General features: G+C 49.7%; 2 protein-coding genes across 2 annotated transcripts in view; one reads left to right on the top strand and one right to left on the bottom strand.

Moving 5' to 3' along the window:
* itga11b (integrin, alpha 11b) overlaps positions 1 to 17,930 on the top strand; it is a 49,211-nt gene extending 31,281 nt beyond the window's left edge. The window contains 19 exon segments of the mRNA XM_061221487.1: positions 1,068 to 1,214; positions 1,216 to 1,280; positions 1,960 to 2,091; positions 2,380 to 2,398; positions 2,400 to 2,547; positions 6,805 to 6,944; positions 7,297 to 7,407; positions 7,542 to 7,627; positions 8,104 to 8,311; positions 8,788 to 8,886; positions 12,043 to 12,119; positions 12,851 to 12,934; positions 13,090 to 13,180; positions 13,872 to 13,985; positions 14,398 to 14,481; positions 14,669 to 14,779; positions 15,035 to 15,130; positions 15,873 to 15,986; positions 16,600 to 17,930. Of these exon segments, the coding sequence (XP_061077471.1) occupies positions 1,068 to 1,214; positions 1,216 to 1,280; positions 1,960 to 2,091; positions 2,380 to 2,398; positions 2,400 to 2,547; positions 6,805 to 6,944; positions 7,297 to 7,407; positions 7,542 to 7,627; positions 8,104 to 8,311; positions 8,788 to 8,886; positions 12,043 to 12,119; positions 12,851 to 12,934; positions 13,090 to 13,180; positions 13,872 to 13,985; positions 14,398 to 14,481; positions 14,669 to 14,779; positions 15,035 to 15,130; positions 15,873 to 15,986; positions 16,600 to 16,677 (2,004 nt within the window). The 3' untranslated portion in view covers positions 16,678 to 17,930.
* Positions 17,931 to 20,074: 2,144 nt separating this feature from the next.
* Positions 20,075 to 23,022, bottom strand: fem1b (fem-1 homolog b). The gene is made up of 2 exons (XM_061221982.1): positions 22,174 to 23,022; positions 20,075 to 21,770 (listed from the first exon to the last, which is right to left on the bottom strand). The coding sequence occupies exons 1-2, from the start codon at positions 22,419 to 22,421 to the stop codon at positions 20,135 to 20,137; spliced, it is 1,884 nt and encodes a 627-aa protein (XP_061077966.1). The 5' UTR covers positions 22,422 to 23,022; the 3' UTR covers positions 20,075 to 20,134.
* Between the last annotated feature and the right edge of the window lie 446 nt (positions 23,023 to 23,468).

The following is a 23,468-nucleotide window of genomic DNA, read 5'->3' as shown; positions in this document are numbered from 1 at the left end:
ATTGGTCTTTCCCGGCTGCAGCGGCACAGCTGACTGGGGGAGGTAAGAACCTGGCTCCCACCACTGGAGAGCGAGGAGCAGGGGCTACCCTTACTGGCCGAGTCACCACCTCCAGTGACCACCGGTGGTTCCATCCCCGATCACAGAGTACCCATAATGCTATCCTGTACAGCCCTGACCTGGCCTGCCCTTCCTAGCCTTTTCTCTTCTTTCTCTTTCTTCTCTGATAATAACCAACTGGTTTTGATCTCTCTGTCACGGAAATGAATGAGACACAGCCCACCCAATCCCCCCCTTTCCCCAAACTGCCATTCTTCCAGAATCCACTGGAAAAGGAATAAATCTCATATTTCTATTTGTCCCACACAGCAGATGGACAACAGAAGTGAGGAGAGTGACATTTTCAGATTTGTCAAAAACAAAATTTAAATCATGCATTTCCGTTTTAGTCCTCTCATTTTCAGCTGCTGCCTTCCAGGATGTTATTGTGTTTGAAGGAATGCATATTTTTCAACTGATCTCACTCGACTGGCTTAAACTTCAGTGAATAAAATGAAAAACAGAAGCCGGGCATTCTGTGATCATACGCTGCTAATGGGCAGACACACTTCACGCTGATGAGCGGGTGTACTCAGATTACCTCTGTGGATACATTTCTGCTAAAAACAAATTGGATAATGGAATTTAAACTTGAGGATTTGACATGAACCTGAGAGGAGACTTGGACTTGGAAGAGGGCGGGGGGCTTACTGTAATTCTCGTTTCATTAGGAGTATTTTAATGAGCTCAAAGAATAAACAAAACCACTGTAAAGTGGAGTTATGCAACCAAGGATACTCACCTTTCTGGGACTCAGTGTAAATGCAAGGATTAGTGTCCCTTTGCCATCAGAGTTCATTTCAAGTTTAGGAATTTATTGGAGAGCCCTTCATTGGAAGGCCCTGACTCAGAGCAGGAAATTTTGTGGGTCAGTCTGACCGATTGCGTCAGTGTTTTTGTTGCAATGTGCATGCCTGTCTTGTCCTGAAAAAGCGCATTGTTACCTAACACGACTGCTATTTCCCCAGAGCCGATTCATCCTGGAGGGGTCGCTGGAGATCACGGACCGTGGACAGAACACGCGTTTCGGTTCGTCGCTGGCCCCGGTCCCTGACCTCAACGGCGACACGTACAATGAGGTGGTCGTGGGCGCGCCTCTGGAGGATGACCACCGGGGGGGCGATCTACGTGTTCTACGGAAAGAAGGACAGGATACAGCGCAAGTACAAACAGGTACTGCAGTGAGCGCTCCTGATGCACCTGAGAGCAGTTTCCCAAAGTGCGTCCCTCTTATTCACCATTAAATGCTAGTCAACTAAACAGTGGCCTCTCTATCATTCCTCTTCCCCCCCCCCCTCTCTCTCTCTCTCTCTCTGTCTCTCCCTCTCTTTCTCATTCACTCTCTCTCCTTACTACCCCCCCCTCTCCCTCATTCACACATTGTCTCTCTCCTCCGTCCCACCCTGTCTCTCTCTCTCCCTCTCTCTCTCCCTCCCTCCCCCTTTCCCTTGCTCCCTCACTCCCTCCCCCCTGTCTTTCTCTCCCTCCCTCCCTCTATCTCTTCCTCCCCCCCCTCTTCCTCCCTCTCCCTCTCTCACTCCCTCTCTCTCTCTCCCTCCCTCTCTCTCTCCCTCTCTCTCTATCTCTCTCTCTCCCCTCCCCCCCTCTCTCCTTCTCCCTCTCTCTCTCTCCCTCCCCCTCTCTCACTCCCTCTCCCTCTCTTTCCCTCCCCCTCTCCTCTCTCTTTCTCCCTTTCTCTTTCACTCTCCCTCCCTCTCTCTCACTCTCCCTCCCTCTCTCTCCCTCCCACCTCTCTCTCTCCCCTCTCCCTCCCCCTCTCTCTCCCTCCCCCTCTCCCTCTCTCTCTCTCCCTCCCCCTCTCCCTCTCTCTCACTCCCTCTCCCTCCCTCTCTCTCTCAGAGGATTGCTGCAGGCATCTCTCTCTCCGAGCCTGCAGTATTTTGGCTGCAGTGTGCATGGGCAGATGGACTTGAATGAGGACGGTCTGGTGGATCTTGCAGTTGGCTCCCTAGGTTCAGCGGTGCTTCTCAGGTGTGGGATCCCTCACTTCCCTCTGACCCTACACAAATGTGTCTTTCTACACACACACATACACACAGGCACACACACACGGTGTCCTTTAAAGACATACACCATATAGCAACCTGTCACAGAAAGCAAGACTGTCCAAGTAGTATATCAAACATTGAGGAATATTGAGGAATACTGCTGCATTTCCAGAGTAATATTCATTATATTTGGTATTTGCAATGATATTTGAATTATTTGAAAGAGAGATGTTTATCTAACATCTCTCTTTGCCCGGTCTGCCTTCCACAGGTCTCGCAGTGTCATCCACAATCGGCATCAGCGTCAAATTCGAGCCCAGAAAGATCAACATCTTCAACAAAGACTGCCGCAGGGGTGGGAGGGATGTCACCTGCATGGCCGCCGTCGTGTGCTTCAACATTACCGCCACAACCGCCATCCCCGCCTCACAGGAAGTGGGTAAGTGTCAGGGTCACCCCCCTCCTATCCGGGCGTTGATCATTCATGGGTATCAGACAGTGAGCCTAGCATTCTACTGGTCAGGAGACATACTGCAGTGTCAGAGTTCAGCATGGGTGCGTCCCAATACTCCAAAAAATGTATCCTCCTTTCCTCCTTTCCTCCACTCCTCTCCTCCCCCCATACAGGCCTGACTAAGATTGGGATGTACCCTTTGTTAATAAAGGAGTGTCTGTAGTGATGGGAGATGCCTGACTGAGATTTAGTAACTGCAGTGAAAGCAGCAGTAGTGTGTGAGATTTAGTAACAGCAGTGAAAAGCAGCAGTAGTGTTTGAGATTTAGTAACAGCAGTGAAAAGCAGCAGTAGGGTGTGAGATTTAGTAACAGCAGTGAAAGCAGCAGTAGGGTGTGAGATTTAGTAACAGCAGTGAAAAGCAGCAGTAGTGTGTGAGATTTAGTAACAGCAGTGAAAGCCTGGAAGCCCGGTGAGACCAGCAGACCTCATTAGTGCTAATGAAACAAAGTGGGAGTTGCTCTAATAACTGCATGTTATCTCACGTTCATTAATGGTGTGCTGCAGTCTCAGGTTGCGTGTGTGCCTGCTTCTCGAGGGCCTGCCTTCTCAGAGCAAAGTTCCACAGCAGCAGCACAGCTAATATCCCCCAGGACTGTCCGCTCGGCCCAGTTCATCCAAAGTTTCCCAGATTTGGCTGGAGTTTAAAAACAATATTTAAAGTGCAGTAACTTTTCCTGAGCGCTAGCTGTTTTCGTAACACTGAAACGGAGGCCTCGTGAGATTTCGTCTGGACAGTAACCACGTGGACCGCAAGCGGTTTCAAGTTTGGTATTCGACCGCAAACTTACGTGTCACGTAGGTAGCGAATGAGCTTGAAAGACACTGGTTTGATGTGCCAGAGGTGGAATACCTTACTCATAACTCATTCATGAAATAACTGGCTGTTCTTCACTTAATGCTTCGAAAAAATGATTTGTTTTACTAAAATAAGATAATTCATGCAATGACCTCACTGATGGCAGATTATTATTTCTTTTAGAACTGGAACCACAAAACTTGCCGAAAATAGAATAAGTGCAGTGCAGTTACTCTTGGGACATCCATGTACATGGTTGCGTCATGGACAAACACATGGCTACGCATTTAACCACACAGCTAATGATATATTTCAGGAGGTAGAGTTCAGAAATATATGAGTATGAACTTTTGTTATTTTCACAATCTTTCATTGAATACATGTATTGTGCTTTAATCATTAACAGTATACAAGCGAATAAATGTATCTCTTCCTATTTCTTCGTCAAGTTAAAGCAATTGTGACAGTAAGGAAAACCTTTTTTTGTGATGAATCGGAAAAAGGAGTTACAGTGGAACCACAGAAACGTGGCCATGAAGAAGCTGTATTGTCTTTGGATTTATCAACGGGTCTCAAACGTAACATCGCCACCTGCTGTAAGGACTGATTCCCTGAATACAGCGAAATGTCTAGCACCATCTTGAATGCCTCCGGGTAGCTGAAGTTTCAGGCTAACCCCATTATTTGTCTGCTGAGCTCACGCAGGACTGCAGCGGAATAATGCAAATGTTCAGCATGTAAGATCTGCTCCACTCTGCCTGGGTCGTCAATGAAAGAGAAATATAGTTTAGCCTCAGAGTGGAGAGATTTTCTTGTGTATACTACACCACCTTGACAGATGACGGAGGAAAAGCAGGCATTGGCTCTCGACGCAGCCTCTTAGGAACAACTCACTGCTGACAGTGGGTATATGTTACATACACCGAGTGGTACTTTGTCTCCGCACGCTGTGGCTTCTGTTATTTATAACTTATTGCAGAAAAGCTGGGCCTCGGCCCCACACTGCAGCTAATGGCGAACACCTCCGGCACATTTATTACTTCGCTCGCGTTATGAGTGACAAACACAATAACTTTACGGCGGGGAGCCTCCAGAGAGAGGGCTGCTCTTCGGGGCTGAAGGCCCAGGAGCACCGCAGGCTGTCAGGCTGCAGTAAAGGAGCGCGGCGGGGGGAGAGATCTATGCCCTGGTGCCGGGATCCCGGGGCCCGGCGGGGCCCGGCTCGGTTACCGCGGCGCTGGGGGAGCCTGACACACGACCTCAGCGGTCACCCCTTGTTTTCACGCGGCGGCTCTGAGGTGTTTGGATTCCACTCTCAGCGGCGGGAGGGTGGGGGTGACGTAAGGGGAGCCTCGCGTGTTTGGGTTTAACCCAGTGACCTCGCTCCACCTTCAGGAAACCGTGTCAAACAGGGAGAGAATATTACGGGCTGGGAATGCCGTCTCCGCGTTTAACCAGCCATCGGAGAAAGGCGGGGGAGGCGTAATGTAGCGGTAAACATATTTATAGCGCATTCCCGTTCTCGCGTCTCTCCGGAGCCCTCGCCTGACGTTCTCTTGTGAGTTCGCAACAAACCGTGGCGTTTTATGACGGAAAACCTTTCTCCTAATAGGCTAAGCCTTTGGGCCTTCCCCGGTTTTTTATGACAGGCCTGGCCCGGGACCCCTTATCCAGGCCTGAGGTGAGGATGATGGATAAAATCCCACTTTAAGTGTGTGAGCACTCCCCCAGTGCCTCCCTCGCTCCGGTTCCTCTCAGGCCATAACAGATGCACCAAAGCAGGACCTGGTGGGAGCTCGCCAATGGCCCTTTACATCATATCAGAGCCTCACAGATCAGCGCTGCCTGCCCAGACTCTCCCGAACGGAAAAGCTGACAGGCTCAGTGTAAATTTCCACTTCTTTCTCCTCCTCCTCTTCCTCCTGTCACCGCCGTCCTTAAAGTGGGTCCAAGCCTTTTATAGCGGGGAGGCATGAGTAACGCATTACTAAAAACAGATGGGGGGGTGAGTGACCTGCATGTTCTGGAGGGGGATGCGAATCGCTCTGCTGACGTGTATCCTTATCTGGAACCTGCCCAACTTTGTTTCTGATGCTCACTATTTCTCTTTGTCAGAGAGAAACCCGTTCATTGCTGGCTCTCTTTGTTTCTCAGCAAAAATCCCTACTGTGTTCGAACACTGATAATCACTTAGAAATACTTAGAAGGCCCAACCCACTACTACAAACCATCTGTTTTTTTTTTACTCTGAGGATGATGTCATAGACATAGTCTCTCCTGTCCTTTAAACGGTGTGTTTTGCTCTGAGCTCTGAGTGCTCCAGCATTTCTTTTATTTCAGGCTCGTGCCTGGGAAGTTGTCTGGGTACGGAGTCTTCCATTAAAGACTTACGTTGTAGTGATGGACTGAGCTGTTAGCCTCACTGTCATTCCATAGTTCTCTGTGGATGGGCACATTGAAGTCTTCCTCTTCACTAAAGTGACAGGAGGTCCTAGTGCTGACTGGTGGCTGCGTAGTGGCCTGTGCTGACAGTAGCCTCACTCCTCTCTCCTCTCTCTTTCTCCCTTGGTCCTCTCCCTCTCTCCTCTCTCTTTCTCCCCTGTTCCTCTCCCTCTCTCCTCTCTCTTTCTCCTCTGGCCCTCTCCCTCTTTCCCCTCTCTTCCTCCCCTGGTCCTCTCCCTCTCCTTCGCTCCTCTCCCTCTCTCCTCTCTCTTTCCCCCCTCCTCCTCTCCCTCTCCTTCACTCCTCTCCCTCTCTCCTCTCTCTTTCCCCCCTCCTCCTCTCCCTCTCCTTCGCTCCTCTCCCTCTCTCCTCTCTCTTTCTCCCCTGGTCCTCTCCCTCTCTCCCCTCTCTTTCTCCTCTGGCCCTCTCCCTCTCTCCCTCTCTTTCTCCTCTGGCCCTCTTCCTCTTTCCCCTCTCTTTCTCCCCTGGTCCTCTCCCTCTCCTTCGCTCCTCTCCCTCTCTCCTCTCTCTTTCTCCTCTGGCCCTCTCCCTCTCTCCTCTCTCTTTCCCCCCTCCTCCTCTCCCTCTCCTTCACTCCTCTCCCTCTCTCCCCTCTCTTTCTCCCCTGGTCCTCTCCCTCTCTCCCCTTTCTTTCTCCCCTGGTCCTCTCCCTCTCTCCTCTCTCTTTCCCCCCTCCTTCTCTCCCTCTCCCTCTCTCCTCTCCTTCGCTCCTCTCCCTCTCTCCTCCTCCTCTCCCTCTCCCTCTCCTTCACTCCTCTCCCTCTCTCCTCTCCCTCTCCCTCTCCTTCACTCCTCTCCCTCTCCCCCTCTCCCTCTCCCTCTCCTTCGCTCCTCTCCCTCTCTCCTCTCTCCTCTCCCTCTCCTTCGCTCCTCTCTCCTTCTCTCCTCTCCTTCACTCCTCTCCCTCTCTCCTCTCTCCAGGCCTGAAGTACAGCTCCTTCATTGAAGAGCGGCGCTACCTCCCCCGGGCCGTGATGGATGACAGCGACAGACAGCAGCCCCGCAACCTGAGCCTGCTGCCCGCCGTGGAGCAGTGTGAGCACGTCTACTTCCACGTGATGGTGCGTACGCACACACTCCCTCAGGCCTGCGCCCGCCCGCGACCCGGCCAGGCCTGGAACACATGCGCAAGGCCTGTGCCCTCTTACGGGAAGCCCGAGAGATTAACGAGGACAGGACACGGCTCAGAAACATAGTTTCACCAAAATAGAGAGGGTAAACGAGGACTTTCAAAGCACAGGAAATTATTTTCTTCTGCTCGGGGCTTGGTATGTTGTCATGTGCTGTGTTGTGTTGCGTTGTTTTGTATCGTGTAGTGTTGTTTTGTATCGTGTAGGGTTGTCTTGCTGTGTTGCGCTGCAATGTGTTTCACAGTTGCGCACCAATCTTATGTCTCACTGCTGCCCCCTAAAGGAGAGCACCGACAATGGTCGGCCCATCATCTTCAATGTGGAAGCGGGCATGAGGGATTTGGTGGAGGGTCCCGTACTGGATGAAGGTTGGCCCACCACGTTGAGGTCTGAGGTGAGAAACAGTGCCCACCCCACAGCTGCCCTGTGCTATTACAGGCTGTTGGACTATAACAGGGTGGAATGAGAGAGACAGGGGAGACAGAGTGCTAGGGTAATCCTCATTCGGCATCCTCCTGCTTTCCCCAGCTACCTTTCTGGAACGGCTGTGATGAAGACGACCACTGCATTCCTGACCTGGTCCTGCAGAGTCGTTCTGACCTCCTGGACCGCAGGTATATACACTGTACACACGCAGACACTCATACCTCATACCTCATACAGTAAGACCACAGAGAATCTAGTGGTCATGATCTTCAATTGAGAATCAAGAATGTTGCCTGCCAACAAGAATTCCTGTTGTCTATGTTGACAGACGGAACACTTGATTCTCATTTTGCCAGCCAACAAGGACTTCAGGAGTTCTCATTGGCAGGCAAAATATTTGATACTTACTGTATTTGGACAGATTATAACCGTTAAATTCTCAATGGTCGTGACTTTTGAAATAAGACTTTGATTTTATACAGTATATTTATAAGTATTTTTGCCTGCCAACAAGAACTCTTTAAGTCCTTGAGATGAATCTCAAAACTCTGCTCATATACAGTTTGGCTTTTGTGATGGCAAGAAAGTAAAGCTTTCGTCACATGATTGTGATTGGTGAGCTGAAAGCACCCTGGTTTCTGATTGGTCCTCTCTCCCCCATCAGCCAGTTCTGCGCTCAGGCGCTGCGCTCTGGGGGGGTGATCTGCCGGCCGCAGAGGGTGGCGGAGGAGGAGTCGGTGCGAGTGCTGGAGGCCACCCGGAGGAGGATGGTGGTGGAGGCGCGTCTGGAGAACCGCGGGGAGAACGCCTACAATGCCCACCTGAACATCTCCTACAGCCGCAACCTGCACTTCTCCAGCCTCATAGTCAAGGTGTGGCACGGGCAGGGGCCCCTGGATCTACAGTGTGACAGAGTAGCCATTTCCCTGCGGAAAAACAGCACAAGGTTTTGAAACAGCTGGTAGTTGGTTGACCAGTTCAAACCACTACATACTCAACATGGTTTGAGCAGCTCAAGCTATGTTTTGAAACAGCTGGTAGCTGGTAATTTCAACCATGTCGTAGTTGGATTTTATACAAATGTAGTTGAGTCCAGTGTGATTATTATTATAAACTTGCACAATATTACTGTACAAACGTGAAAAAAAGATTTTTCATATAGGAGTTAAAACAAATGGCTTGTTTTATATTGACGTTGTACTTAAAGATGAAAAACTACCTGACTGCTGAATGTTCACACCATTTCCATCTGTCTTCTCAGGCTTCACTCTAGATGTGTAATGAAATGTCAGGTTTCTGGCCCCTGGTTTATACCCGCCGGTGCTCACAGTGTCTGTCTCCCGGCCAGGACAACTCCGACATCAAGATAGAGTGCCGAGGGGAGGAGGGAAAGAGGAACGAGAGGCTCTGCAACGTCAGCGAGCCCTTTATGAAGGCGCAAGTCCAGGTGGGTTTCTCAGGCCCCTGTTCCTTACACTCCGCACAGAGAGAGGCTTTCTGGCTTACCCAGGGAGCAGGGCCCAAGGCTTACCCCTGTACAGGGGAACCAGGCCCAAGGCTTACTGCCATACAGGGGAGCAAGGCCCTAGGCTTACCACCATACAGGGGAGCAAGGCCCAAGGCTTACCCCCCTACAGGGGAACAAGGCCCAAGGCTTACCCCTGAAAGCGCCCCTCCATCCCACCCAGCCCTCCATTTTCCCTGCTTCATGTCCAGGAAGAGCTTGGTCGCATTCCTCCACAGAACAGATCCGCACAGCTTTCCAAACCCTGCCGGCCATTGTGCCTTTCATACATTGTTCCAGCGGCCCTCAGATGTGTGAGATGTGAGCTCTGATGAAAGGCGGCGGTCGTTCGCCTTTCACGTTTCACTGACACCATCCGTAGTGTTCGTGTGTTAGCTTCCTGCTCGGAGGCCTGGCCTGTTGGGCCAGCCTGGGTGCGGAGCTGCATCCTGTGTTTGGCTAATGCTCCGCTGGATGGAAACATAAGCTTTCCTTCCCTTTAGAGCGCTGAGGCTTCATCAGCTCTTTGTCTTCCAATCAGTCTGAAGGCAGTTTACTGTAGAATTCAATGCAGAATCAGTTATTGTAAACACCCGCTCCACCGCAGAGGGGGCTAGGAGACGCTGGCGAGACGGGATATCGGTATGATGGCTGTAAATAAGACAGAGGTCTGACAGGTGGGGGTAGGGTCGGGATTTGCAGTCGCGTGCGGGAAACACGTGGACCCGATTACCGTTCAGGTCACGGTCCAGACCCGCAGCTGTGCCGACACATGGTGCCGATCCGGAAACCTCCGCAGTCCTCCTCTCCCTCCCCTCCCCGAGTGACACTGGGGTAATAATGGTCACCCCCTGTTCTCCCCCCTTCAAACTATCCACACTCCTCTCTTACAGTCACTGTGTATGTTATCCACACCCGTCTCCCTCCCTCCAGGTCTCAACACCTTCTGAGTAATTACATTATTGGCTGGTCACTGTAAGTCGAAGCCACTCGAAGGGTCACTTTCTTGGCAGGGCTAAACACCCAGGGCTGTGGTCACTCAGTCTCAGTTAATGATTTATTGGAGCCATTAAGGTTGATTGAGAGCCAGATCCTCCAGTCCTCAAGCTGGGGATTGTGTGTGTGTGTGGTTACGAGATAAGATCCATACAGCATTCCTGCCGTTGCTGCCAAATCCTTACAGCATGAATGCCGTACCAGAAGAACGGTCTCCGGCGGTCTGCCCGAAGCCGCAGCTTCGATGGAAAAACCACAAGAATCTGTTAACTTATGAACAAGCAAAGAAAACGTTCAACTACTCTGATCATTTTCAGCCATTTTGCAGACGCTTTTATGCAGAGCAACTTAAACAGCTGCTTTTTTAAAAAACATAAAACCCCTTTAAACAGCTGGATATTTACTAAAGCAACTGAAAACCCCACCCGGGAATCAAACCTACATTCTTGGAGCAGCGAGACCGTTTCCCTAAACCGTTATGCTACACTGCAGCCCAGGGGTTTCAAAGGTCGCGCTGTGGTGAGGTTCAGCCTGCCTACTAACCTCTGTCTCTTAGCTTCATTCGGCGATGTCTTCAAGAAACACAGGCTTCAAACTAAAACAAAGCTCCCACTGAAAATGACTGTTTATGTAATGTGAATATCTGTAAACTTAACTGCTCTGCTAAAGATCGTTCACAGCGCACCCAGTCCTGTTGCACATGGCTGCCCTGTAATCCCAGTTGCCCAATTGAAGACTGAAAAGTATTTGAGGCAGGAGCAACCCGCTCCAACTGCCCGATCGCTATGGTGATATTTCTTTCCCCTGTCTGTGCTGGGCTGTGCCAGAACACACACTGACGCAGAGCCAGTGCCCACATTGAGCGCCGCGATGTTTTCCGAGCTGCTACCAGGGAACGGGGAAATGAGCTGTGGCAGTGCTCTCTCCCCAGAGGGCCTCATATTTGCTCATGCTGCGTGGCTATGCACACCATTTTGGTCAGGGGAGCACACAACTGGCATTCCTCTAATGCTTGCTCGCTTACAGAGGTTTTAGGTTCAGGCAGTGGCCCTGCGCAATATGTCCGCCCCGGTCAGCCTCGAGTGGTTACCGACACATGAAAGAGAGGCGTCGTCAGGGACTCTTATTTGTTTTACAGGCAGCCATCAGGGATCACTGACAGGAATGAGTGTGTGAAGAAATGCCGCCACTCGATTCAACCCGGTTTCTGTCTGCTCTGACAAATGAGGCCATGATGTGTCATCTCCATAGCTACACACACACATACATCCTAATAAATGGATATATTTATGGCTTGCTCCCCTCTGCACACGTGTTCTGCTGTGCGGTTGCTCGCTGAATGGACTGTTAGTTACTTTGGTTGTGTGCCTGTTGCAGTGACTAGGCTTTTTTTACATTCACATTTTTTGAGAATGTATTGTTGAGATTGGCAAATATGTAGATTGTGCGCTGAGTACACTATGTGACAATCTCACATGCTCTGTGAGGAGTAGAAGACTGACTGGTGAGTAGATAGTTTGCATGAGGAGTGCAGAATTTGTGATGAGTATCCAGTGTTTGATGAGGAGACAGGGGATGTTATTGGTATGGTGTGAGTGTGATGAGTGTTTGCCTGGCTCCACACTAGGGGAGGGGCGCTGGGTAGTGACCCACAGACCCCGGCACTCGATGATTCCTGGCCTCTCTCTCTGAGCCTGCTGTCTCACACATTATTTATTTTGGAGGCAGAAAGAAGAGAGCTCTGAGCTGCATAGAGTATGTCAACAGGATGACTACATCCTCCTGTTCAAGCCTCCGCTGTCCCAGAAGCCCACTCTTTGTTCTGTACTGGTGTCTATAGTGTGTGTGTGTGTGTGTGTGTGTGTGTGTGTGTCTGCATACGTGCTAGTATTTCTGCACATTTAACACACTGAATAAGGTTGTTGCATCACACATTTATGCAATAAATTATCAGTTTGAGTTTTCTACAAAGTGCTGTCTGTGTTTTTCTCGACTATTATATTTTTTCTGGGACTGGGAGTTGAGCACATTTCATTTCCGATTGTGTGTGGTTGGCCTACGTTCATGTTTATGTATCTGAGCTCCTCTCCTCACCTGTCACAGGTGTCTTTCCGCCTGGAGTTTGAGTTCAGTCGCTCAGTGTTCCTGGATCATGTGAAGGTCGTCATGGAAAGTGGCAGGTGAGAACACCCTCACCCTCAGTGCTTATATCAGCATCAGCTGTGCTTATAAAGCCTTATAACACATTTTATTGCTGTCCATTCACACGGAAACCACCCCATCAGCCATGCTTATAAAGCATTATAACACAGTTTATTACTATCGATTCACTCAGGAGGCCCAAGATAAACCAGACACATTATACACCTGTAGTTATGGTTCCATTGGGATGTCTGAGTTAATTTATCTTGGAGCACTTACAACAATAAACATTTTTGGTTGTGTGATGGATTGTCGCATGGAAATTACTTTGTTGGAAAAACTGAAACTGGGTAATTTTGTGCCAGCACCCTAGCCAGCAGTTAGTGATGACTTCAATTATTTTTGCCAGAGAATTGTGTCATATTTCATGCAGTCAATTTCAGGGTAATTTCTACAAATTGGAAACTGCCGCAATTCGCCTTCACTAGATCTTGTCCTCGTAAGAATTGCCAAAGATTTTATATACAGATCAACCAATCAGATGTACAAATTCACAATGAGAGCTTAGTAAGGAATTGAAAAACAGAGGGAAACATTAATAGCAGTGTTTTTTTTTCTGTTGCCTTAGGTGGCTGCTTTCATTAGCGCATTTTCATTTTCATATGAATGAACACAAGCAGGCATCGCTCCTGCATGTGCACAGTATGTCCCACACTGAGGAAATGCCAGAGCTGTTAACACACCTTAACTATCTGTCCGTGTGCTGCAGTGATGGAGAGGACATGACGGTCGCTGACAACTCCAATACTCTCTCTCATCAGCTGAAATATGAAGCCGACCTCCTCTTCACCAGGTTTGTCCGCTCGATCAAAGGCAGGGATCATGTGGTTTAGGCAAGGCGAGCCCTCTTGCAGATTAAGATACGCCCTGCCTGTTAGAAGCCGGCATGCAGATTTATAAGTAGAACATGTACACAGAGTCATCCCCCTCTGCTTTATGGGTCCACAGGGACTCCAGCCCCTCCCGCTATGAGATTAAAGCAGACCACTCGCTGGAGAAGCCTGGCACCACAGACCTGCCTTTCAACTTCACCTTCCAGGTGAGTGTGTCTACTGTCCAGCTATGTTCATCAAAGACAGGGGTACAGTCACAGAGTAACCCAACCCTACTGCCCAGCCTCATTCATCAAAGACAGGTGGACAGTCACTGATGGTCACACTGGGTAGTTTTACCTCATATGCTTGCTATTTAGCGGCTCAGGCCTGGTGTTTGGCCTTTTTTGGCCTTCTGTTCCTCTGTGAAGCATCTTCGTGACAGTCTGTACTAAAAAGCACAATACAAATAAAATTGAATTGAATGATATTCATTGAGCCATATGCTTAATATTGACAATACAGACATTTCATGAGTGAAGTTAAAACAAACAGATTTTGATGCATTATATGAATATTCATAAAGGGGGTCAGGAATATCTGCAGTGGATATTGAGAATACTGCAGTGGATATTTTGTCCTTGGACATGTGTCTTCATGAATAATCATAAACTAAAACATTGCCCTGCATAACTCCAAGAAAAGGGAAGTGGAAAGGACAGAAGGGACGCAGAAGTTGACCATCTGGTTAATATAGAGAATCTGTGATATAGTACTGCTGAGTACAGTATAGTACTGTATTATATACTGGTTTTTACTGTGGTACTTTCACATTTTAGCTCATGCAGTTTACAAGGAATTATTAATGGAATTATGAATTATTCATAACTACGTTTATCTTCCTGTTTGGTGTTGCAGATCCATAACCTGGGCTATTTCCCTGTGAGAAACTTGCAGCTGAAAATTGCAATCCCTCAAGTGACAAAGACTGGGAACCAGCTTCTGCAGATAACAGATTTCTACATTGATCAGGTGAGTGAGCACCACATGCCAAAGACCGTTTTTGGCAATACATTGACAACAAATTAAATGTTAATAAAACAAATTAACAACAAAAGACAGTAACTGCCAGGGGGATTAACAGAAACACACTGACTGCCCACAGTGCATTCTAATATCCCTGAAAGAACCACTTATTCTCTGTCCTCCAGTGAACTCTCACAGCAACACAATGCCATTGCAGTACTGCTCCCAACGTGGCATCCTGTGCCTCCAACTGACTGAACTCCCATTAGCACTGCGAGATCAAATTACTTCAGTTGTTTTTTGGCAGTAGGCTGTGTTTCTGAGCCTGAGAGTGATTTCATTGTTCGATAATACTGGTGCTCAGTGTCAGTGCTGCGTCACTGTGCGGGTGCATTCTGACCAGGTCTCTGCTTATCAGACAGACGGGTCTCGCTGTGTCCCCCCCAAACCCGCCGCCCAGTTCCGGGAGACCCCAGAGGACCTGTCTCACCTGCCCCAGCTGGTAAAGCCTTGCCCTACTGCCTCACGGCCCACAAATAAACATGTACTGTAATATTGTCTGTGTGTATACACTCGTAATCGATCGAGTGATTATTCTTCCATTTGAGTCACTATGGATGTTGTACTTGTCATTTCCCTCAGACAGACAGGGCTGGCAGCACTAATGTTTTCTATCCTCCATGCTGCAGAACCCGTCTAACACAGGCACCATCCCCATCCTGTGCAGCATCAACCTGGCAGCCCACAGGGAGATCACCGTGCGGATCATAGGGTCGCTCCACCTCCAGACCCTGTATGCTGTGAGTGATCAGTACAGTCACAGGAGGACAAGGCTCCATACAACCAAGCAGAGCTACAATATGCGATCGGTGTCATTTGTGCTTTGCGTTGGTTCAGTCGAGTCAGTGATTGGCAGCCCCACCCTGGGATCACTGAAACCTCAGTGTGCCGGCACTGGCATACGTGCCCTAGACCGGTCTGTCTTCTGCAGTTATTGTTAGTGCATCTTTGAGTAAAGTTTCTTACACTCTTTTTTCATAACCCTTATGTCTCAGGTGAAGTTCAAGACCCTGGATCTGCTGACAACAGCATCAATAGAGCTTGACCGCTCCAGCCCTATGTTTCTGATTGAGGAGAAGCCAGAGAGACATGTAAGTAATGGAGCAACTGACTAAAAAAAACCCCCTAAAAATATATATACCTCCCTCTTGGCCGTCCTTTACCAACCCTCAGAACTGTCTGAAGGGTCTGGCAGGACCACTCGTGTCAACAAGCAGCACTAACTTGCACCAAAATGTCTGGTATTCAGGCAGTGCAGTAGAGCAAGAGGACCAGTGGAATATGGGGATATTCAGTCAGATACACGGGGCTATGCTGCCACCTGCTGGCAGGGAGTTGTACAGCACTGATTGAGATTCAGACGCGATGGTCCAGGGACAGCCCGTCCCTGCTATACTCTTTTTGGCAGAAAACCAGAGAGAGCACAGCTCTGGAAAATAAACGCTCTGCAGATGTAAAATGCATCATGGGCAGTATGGAATTTCAGCAAAGCTGTGAAAGCTCCAATTTAGGATGCGTCAAATGTCAGTGAGAAAGATTTTTTCCTTTCTCCAAAGCATAAAATGTTCTACGTCATTACATTCTTGGCCTCATTTAGTTTCTGACCAGATGCAAGCTCACATTCACCAGTTCCCATAAATCCCAAAGCAAACACTTCTCCGGTGCACTCCTTTTTAAACCTGTATGCAAAGTATTTAAAAGCAGAGGACAAAATGGCGTTTCTGTTGAGCAGCACTTGACATGCAGACACAGTAGATGACCACTGCGGCCAAGCAGGGCCAGATGGCCGCAGTCCGAGTCCAACGTCCTGCGCTGTGCGTTTGATTTCCCCAGATAATCCTGGAGATTAGGAAGGAGGGAGACCACAGGATTCCCATCTGGATTATCATCGGGAGCACCCTGGGAGGGCTGCTCCTGCTGGCCCTGCTCAGCCTGGCTCTGTGGAAGGTAAGCCTGGCCTCTCCGGGATGTTCATGCCGCTCTCCTTACCGTAAATATTATTCCCTGCCGAGCTGCCTGTGACGCATGTTCTCTGTCGCCCTGATGCCTCTGTCGGTCTTTGCTTTTCTCTTTGCTTTCTTAACCTTGTATTGTGATAGAGTTTATGTATTCCAGCTGTGGGCTTCTCTATGCATTATGCTACAGCACTATCGTTCAGGTTTCTCCATCATGTTCTGCAGTGGTCTATGCTATCAAATTATGGCTACTGAAAATATGCTTTCATATTGTATTTCCGGCCCTACCAATTTTAACATGGCGAAGGTTTAGCTCGCTGCCTTTTGCTCTTTATTTGGACCCTTCGTTGACATAAAAGTTTGGGTTTCAAAGACCAGATAGGTACACTTTTAGCAGCTAATTTCACCTGTCAGTCTATCAGCATGCTGGACTGAAAATCACAGGCTGCTTCATAAGTCTGCCCCCTGCTGGACTGGCAGTCACAGTGCAGCTTCAGCACACAGCCCCCGGTCTGACGCCGTCTCCTCCCTGAGCCTGCAGCCCTTTGCCCTCTGACCTCCCCGTGCTGTCGTTTCACCCCCCTGTCCCCTCTCCCCGCCCCCAGCTGGGGTTCTTCCAGAGGCAGAAGCGGCGGGAGGAGGCGGAGCAGGAGGCCAACGGGAAGGTGGCGGAGGAGCGGTAACGGCGAGCACCGGCCGAGACGCGCGCTGGCACAGCACTCAGGGACCGTCCCCGCCAGGGCCTGCCGCAGGCTCCCACACGAGAGGAGCGTTCCACGCACTGGTGTACCCGCCCGTCAAACAAGGACTCAGCCAATCGCAACCACACTCCGCCTTTGCACTGTGACGCCCGGCTACTCACCACCACCTCAGGACCAATCAGAGTCCCCCGACCCCTCACCGTCCCAGTGCTTCAATCCCACTTCAGAGATGGTGGTGGTAGAATCCAAAAATACTGTATTCCCAAAATCCCCTTCCTGATGCAGTCAGCCTCATCCAGAATGCAAACTAAACTACTCAATCGTTTGCTTATGTTGTTCCCCATTAACAAGAAAATACAAGATAAACTTTATTAAAGTATCTGCACTTACCCCAACATGTACCAGAAATATGCCCAAGAACACTTTCTGCCACGGTGTAAACAGTTTGTCAGACACAAAGCGGATGCACTGATACCGGTAGCCGACTCCATTTCAGTGACTGCGTGAGATTTGCAGCAAAGGACTGACATCAGGCAACGGACTGGACGCCTCAGGGTCCTCCTACAGCGATGAGCAGAGGGGTGACAACAGTGGCCACAACTGCTTCAGCACACAGGATGCCACCAAAGGAACTGATGAGGAAGGGTTTCCGTTGTCGCCTCCCAGGGATACTGGCATCTGGATATAGTCGTGATCTGCAAGCTTACTTCTGCATTTGTGAGAAAGCGCTTCAACTTGTTTTATGGATTCCTCCAGAGACCTTAAATTTCAATGTTTTTTTTTATATTTTATAGATCAAATACTTAATATTGATGCACTTTTCTATGTTTTATAAAGACAAACTTGAATGTTGTAAATAGCCAGGTACCTTTTTTTTACATAACTAACGGATATCATTGTGATGTACTCCCACAAGGATTGTGGCATTACCCTGTAACTATAGCGACAATGCAAAACTAGTTTCTTTTCTGACACTTTCTGTCCTGACATGCTTTGCATCTCAACAAATAGCCTTGGTGAAAGGGTATGCACATTGTACAGTTCTCTCAGCTCTGTTCAGTCTGTGTGTGCTAAAGACGGACTCACTCCGGGGGTTCCACGGGACCGTCGAGATGAAGTTGGAAGTAATTTAAAAGTGAAAATGTGTCCTTTGTCTTGCGCAGTCTAAAACAATTGCAGTCAAAAAAAAAAAAAGGAATCCAAATATCACACTTCTATTATTTATCTGTCAAACAAGAAATGTAAATATGTTAATGATTCTGAATAAAATTGTTCCAGGTCTCTAGTTACTGAGCGTTTAAGAGTGCAAAATCCATTGCTCAAATTAAAACTGTGGTACGGTTATTGTGCCATTTTGTCAGTACTCCAGAAACGCCACTATGACCCGTGGGGAGGACGTGCAAACGCCCTGCCTCTAACTCGATGCAGACAGCATCTGGTTTGAGTGACTGTGCTGTGGGCCTAAAGTGCATGCAGTGCCGTATGATAGCAGGGCCCCATCTTTCAGCGTGTGCCACGTCCTGGCTGAAGCCACATTCACACACACTATAAATTATCATCTGTGTGTTTGCCGTTCTCACACACGCGTGAAGGAGGAGATGAGGATGGGGATGGTTTTGATCGGGAGGCACGGAGCGCACGAGAAAGTAAACGCAGGGACAGGATGGGCTAGCCGTAGCCGTGACGCTGGAAACGGCGGACGTCGGTATGAAAAGGGCCGAGACGCAGCCTCGTCTTTTCCCAGAACGCAAAACAATGGCCGTAATTCAATAAACATTTCATCCAGACCGGTCAGTGAAACGTGCCCGTTCTCCAGTGCGGCCCAGCTGCCGCAGCGGAGCCTGGGCCCAGCTGTCGGCCACAGAGCGTCTGAAAAGCGTAAATCAAGAGACGCGGAGGAGACGTTCATTTTCCACCTTTTAATCTGATCGTTCATTTAAAAAAAAAACATAACAGAACATAAAAACCCAGACAAGAGTTGAGTACACGGGGGAGAGTTAACGGAGGAGACCGCCTCGACAAAGACCCTACATTCACGTCTTGACGACTGCAACAAATCTGCAGGTCAGACTCCTGTCTGCTCGGCGAGGAAATGACGGATGACGGAAGACGAAACGGTCCCCGCGGGCGGTGACAGCCATCCCAAATAAGGCCACCCACGGAGGGGCATCAAGCGGGGGGAGGGGGGGGCAAGCAGGTTCCGGAAAGTTCTAGCACTTCGTTCCTCCTTCCTCATACAGCTCACATGCATGGTAAAAGATTAAAGGGAAAACATCTTCCAATGCCAGAATAACAGGCACATTTCACCATCGTGTACACACCAGAAAAGAATAAAGCCTTGGCCTCCTGCACAGATTTACTTTTTTGCATTTCATGAAAATATATTCTTAAACTTTGTTTTAAATAAACATCTTAAAAATATCTGTAATTATGCGAAATAATTCCTATTGTAAGAATAAAGTGTAATCCAGCTTTAATCTAAAACCACCTCAGTCTCAAATGTTGGCTGGTTTCAGCAATGCCCTTTCGAACCTAAAACTATTTTACGACCCTTAAAGCACTCTGGTTTTCAGTGTTCTCAATATGCTCAAAAACAATCCAACACTTTTAAGAGAAACGTCTTTATGGCAACAGAATCACAGCTTTAAACTCAAACTTAAGACAAAAAAAATATTTCTCAGTCTTCAGAAGTCAACTGTGTTCATAGGAAATGTGTACAAATCAGAATGACGGTGAACACAATACTGTATTCATGAGATTAGAGTACCTTCTGAATGACGTGCTGACCCTCCCTGATAAACTGGACTATCTGCATTCCAACAAAATGGGCGGTCAGCCAAGCTCTCACACACACAGACACACACACACTCTCACACACACACAAACAGGGCCTGCTGAAAACATCTCATTCCACCGAGTTTCTTAATTTGTCATTGACACAAATGTGAACATAAGCAGGTGTGTATCTAAATATGTATAGAAAACAGCTGAGGCTAGAAGTCTTGGGCCCATACGCTCTGCCCAGGAACAGAAAGTTTTCCTGCCGGTGCCAGTTTCTCAGCCTGGGTTACAATCGTTCAAGAGTTAAAGCTGTTACTGAGATTTCTTTGGGATGCACTGCAACGGTGAAAACGATACAGTCAGTACAAAACTCCCCTCTTCTCCGCTCCCTCTCAGATGAACACACCGAAGTGAGCCAGCGCCGAGAAGCGCACGCCATCCGCAAAGTGCTGGTACTTGCACTTAAATTTACAATAGGAAAAAAATAAAAAATAAAATGAAATAATCGCTTCACCACGACCCGCTTCGAAACCCGTTCTCAAACCATTCAGGACGTACGCAAACGTCATCGCCCCGCCCCTCCCCCGCCCCTCCCCAGCACCATTCAAATTCATTGAAAAAAGGTGTTCTTAAAAAAAGCAGTTTGGTTTGCGTGTGGTCAGTGGAGCTCCACAAACTCCTCCAGGGTTTTGGGGATCTGGTTGCGGTAGGTGATGTGGTGGTGCCGGACGGCCCGCGCCGCCAGGCACTTCAGGCTCATCTTCATCTGCGTCTTCAGCAGGATCTCCGACACGCCCGTGGTGCTCTTGTCCAGCGGCGTCTTGTTCTGCTTGTTGGTCATGTCGGTGTGCGCGCCCGCCTCCACCAGGCTGATGATGATGGCGTGCAGCGTGAGGAAGTCGCTGATGGGCCGGTTGTACTGCACGATGACGTGCAGCGGGGAGTTGCCCTCGTGGTCCACGGCGTTGACGCGGGCGCCGCAGTCCAGCAGCAGCTTGGTGACCTGCGCGTTGGGGAAGCTGCACACGTCGTTGGTGTGGAAGTCGTCCACGGGCGTGCTGGAGCTGATGGCCAGGTGCAGCAGCGAGGCTCCCTCGCGGGAGCGCGGGTCCAGCTGGATCAGGTCGTAGATCTGCTTGTTGATGCGGGCGCGCTCCTCCTCGCCGCACTGCGTCTTGGTGCTGATGCACACCAGGTAGAGGAAGGTGAAGAGGTTGCTCTCGTAGTTGTCGGTGGCCGAGTGCAGGTCGGGCTCGGGGGCGGTGCCCACGCGGGCGGTGCTGCGCTCGATCTCCAGCACGCTGCAGCGCAGCACCTGCTCCACGTCGCGCGCCCGCACCGGCTCGTTCAGGTGCACCATCTGCGAGAACACCTGGGCGAAGCGCAGCAGGTCCTTGTGGGTGTTGCGGTTGCCGCGCTGGCGCAGCCGCAGGGCGTGCAGCCACAGCCGGATGCAGCGGTCGAACTCCATGTTGTCGGCGTAGACGGCGCCGCGGTAGATGATGGGGTGCGACACGTCGATGTTGTCGGAGCCCAGGACGCGCTCGCGCACGATGAGGCCCTCCATGTGCAGCGCGTCGCGGTCCTGCCGGATGGCCTCCAGGTCCGCCGGCGTGCGGCACTCCGACCGCCCGCCGTACGCCTCCACGGGCGCCAGCACCTCCTTGGCGATGACGTGGGCGGGGTCGCGGTGCCGCTCCAGCATGGCCAGGTACAGGTAGTGGTAGGTCTTGAGAATGTCGTAGTTCTCGCGGTCGTTGGCGAAGGAGGCGCCCAGCAGCTCCAGGGCCTCCACGCGGCTGGCCGGGTCGCAGTCGGCGTGGGCCAGGAGCAGCTCCACCACGTCCGCCTTGCAGCTCTCCGCCGCCACCTTCAGCGGCGTCATGCCGTTCCCGTTGACCGCCATGGAGGCCCGGCCGCGCACCAGCTCCTTCACGATGTCCAGGTGGCCGGCCTCCGCGGCGAAGTGGAGGGCCGTGGCCCCGCAGTGGGCCCGGGCGTTGGGGTCGGCCCCCCGCTCCAGCAGGAAGCGCACCACGTCGCCGTGGCCCTTGTAGGCGGCGATCATCAGGCAGGTGTTGTCGTACTTGTTGGCGATGCCGATGTCGGCGCGGTTCTCCACCAGGTAGCGCACGATGTCCAGGCGGCCGTCGAAGCAGGCGGCCCGCAGGGGGGTGGAGTTGGTGACCGTGGTGTGGTTCACGTTGGCGCTGTGCAGCACCAGGAGGCGGACCACCTCGAAGTGCCCCGCCCCCGCCGCACACCACAGGGCAGTGGCTCCGTCAATCACATACCTGCAGGAGGCAGGGAGGAACGTGGAAATTGTCAGGAAATTGAATATACACACAATTAATATATCCCATCATGAAGAAAATAAAGCAATGTACGTCCCAACTTGCGACGAAGCCACCTTGATGTGTTGTTTTGCCTTCACTTACAAATTCCATGCTTAAAAATGCAGGCTAATCAGTATCACAGCTTTATCCAATCAGATAACGCTATGAAAACAGCAGGCCATTAACTGCATTCCAAAGTGAGCCCTTCAGCAAATTTGCGTCTTGTGAAGGCAAATTCCATCGCTTCTACGGCTATGCAAATACCTATTCAATTCAGAAATTCAGTTAGTACAGAAAAAACAAAAAACTAACGTTATTTAAAATAATAACGTGTGCAGCAGGGCAATGACACAAAACTCACCCGTCGAATCTTACGGTACCCGTCTGTTCGGTCTCCACTCGGTAGTGATCGAGAAGTAGCCTCACAACTTTGGCGTGCCCATTACGAGCGGCGATGATGAGGGGAGTTGAACGCTGACCGGCGTGCTGGGTAACATAGCTTAGCAAATAATGAGTTTCGGCGGTTGAGTGGTTAAGCAGTAGGGCGGCCAGTGTCAGGACTCGGCCCTCGCTAGCTGCCTTGTAAACGTACCCGGCCAGCGACTCCATTCAGGCCCACCCGCAAGTCGGCACCTCCGTCGTCTTCGCAGCAATCGCCCACAAGCCTCGCCGCGACGCAGCCCGCCTCCCATTAAAATATCAGCACAAACCCCGGAGCTCACATGAAAATATACCGGCTGCTGTTGGGTTGCCAAGAAATTAGCAAGCTGGCTAACTAGCTAGCTACCTGTTCTTATCGAAGACCTCGTCCTTTCGCAAACTTTAAATGATATAATTTAAAAATAACATTAAACCATTGTTAAAATTAACTTCTCGATGTTTCTGCAAGCAGTTTCACATTCAAGTTAAACTTTTGTCCCTTTGTCGACGGGGAACTAACTGTTACGCTAACTTACTTAGCAAGATTAGCTAGCTAGCCAAATGATAACCGCCGAGGCAGCTAAAACAGGCAGTGAACGTGGATAGATTTGACTCATTCTAGTGCATCGCTACTGGACTCTTGGCCTCTCGACTACAGATTATAGCATTTTAGCTGAACTAAATTGATACGTCGAACGATACAGTCCACCAGTCCCGATTCCTAATGTTATTCTTCAGTGTCAATAAGACATCTTTCACCTTTGCCACTCTGCCTACGATGACGCACAGGAAGTACTGTGGGAATAAAAAGTGCCTCCGAGTAGAAAACGGGGCCTTAAATTTTGTTCCGGAATGGCTGCTCGGTGTTTTGTTTTAAATTCATTGCATTGATGGAGGGTGCAGCAAGCGACTGACAATGCAAGGAATCTCAAGTCCCATCATTACTCCAAAAGTAAATAAAACTTGGGTGAATAATTGTAAATAGTGTAATGGATGATTTATTTTGATGAAGCTTGAGGGGTGATTTCTAAATGTCGATCTGGCCCCCAAATAACGTCATCTTAGGCCTAAATCGAGTGAATCCAATTCCACCAAGAAATCGCGTTGTTACATTCAACTTGAAAGCGTATAATTGTAACCTATATATAGCATGTTTTTTAACCATCTCATGCTTTTCATCTGCTACATTATCACAGTAGCCTAGTGTTAAATCAATTACCACAACTGCTAGGACCA

This window comes from Conger conger, chromosome 15 (genome assembly GCF_963514075.1).
Source record: "Conger conger chromosome 15, fConCon1.1, whole genome shotgun sequence".
In the NCBI taxonomy this organism is placed as follows: domain Eukaryota; kingdom Metazoa; phylum Chordata; class Actinopteri; order Anguilliformes; family Congridae; genus Conger; species Conger conger.
Note: the sequence above shows the minus strand (reverse complement) of the source record. Positions and strands in the feature narration are given on the sequence as shown.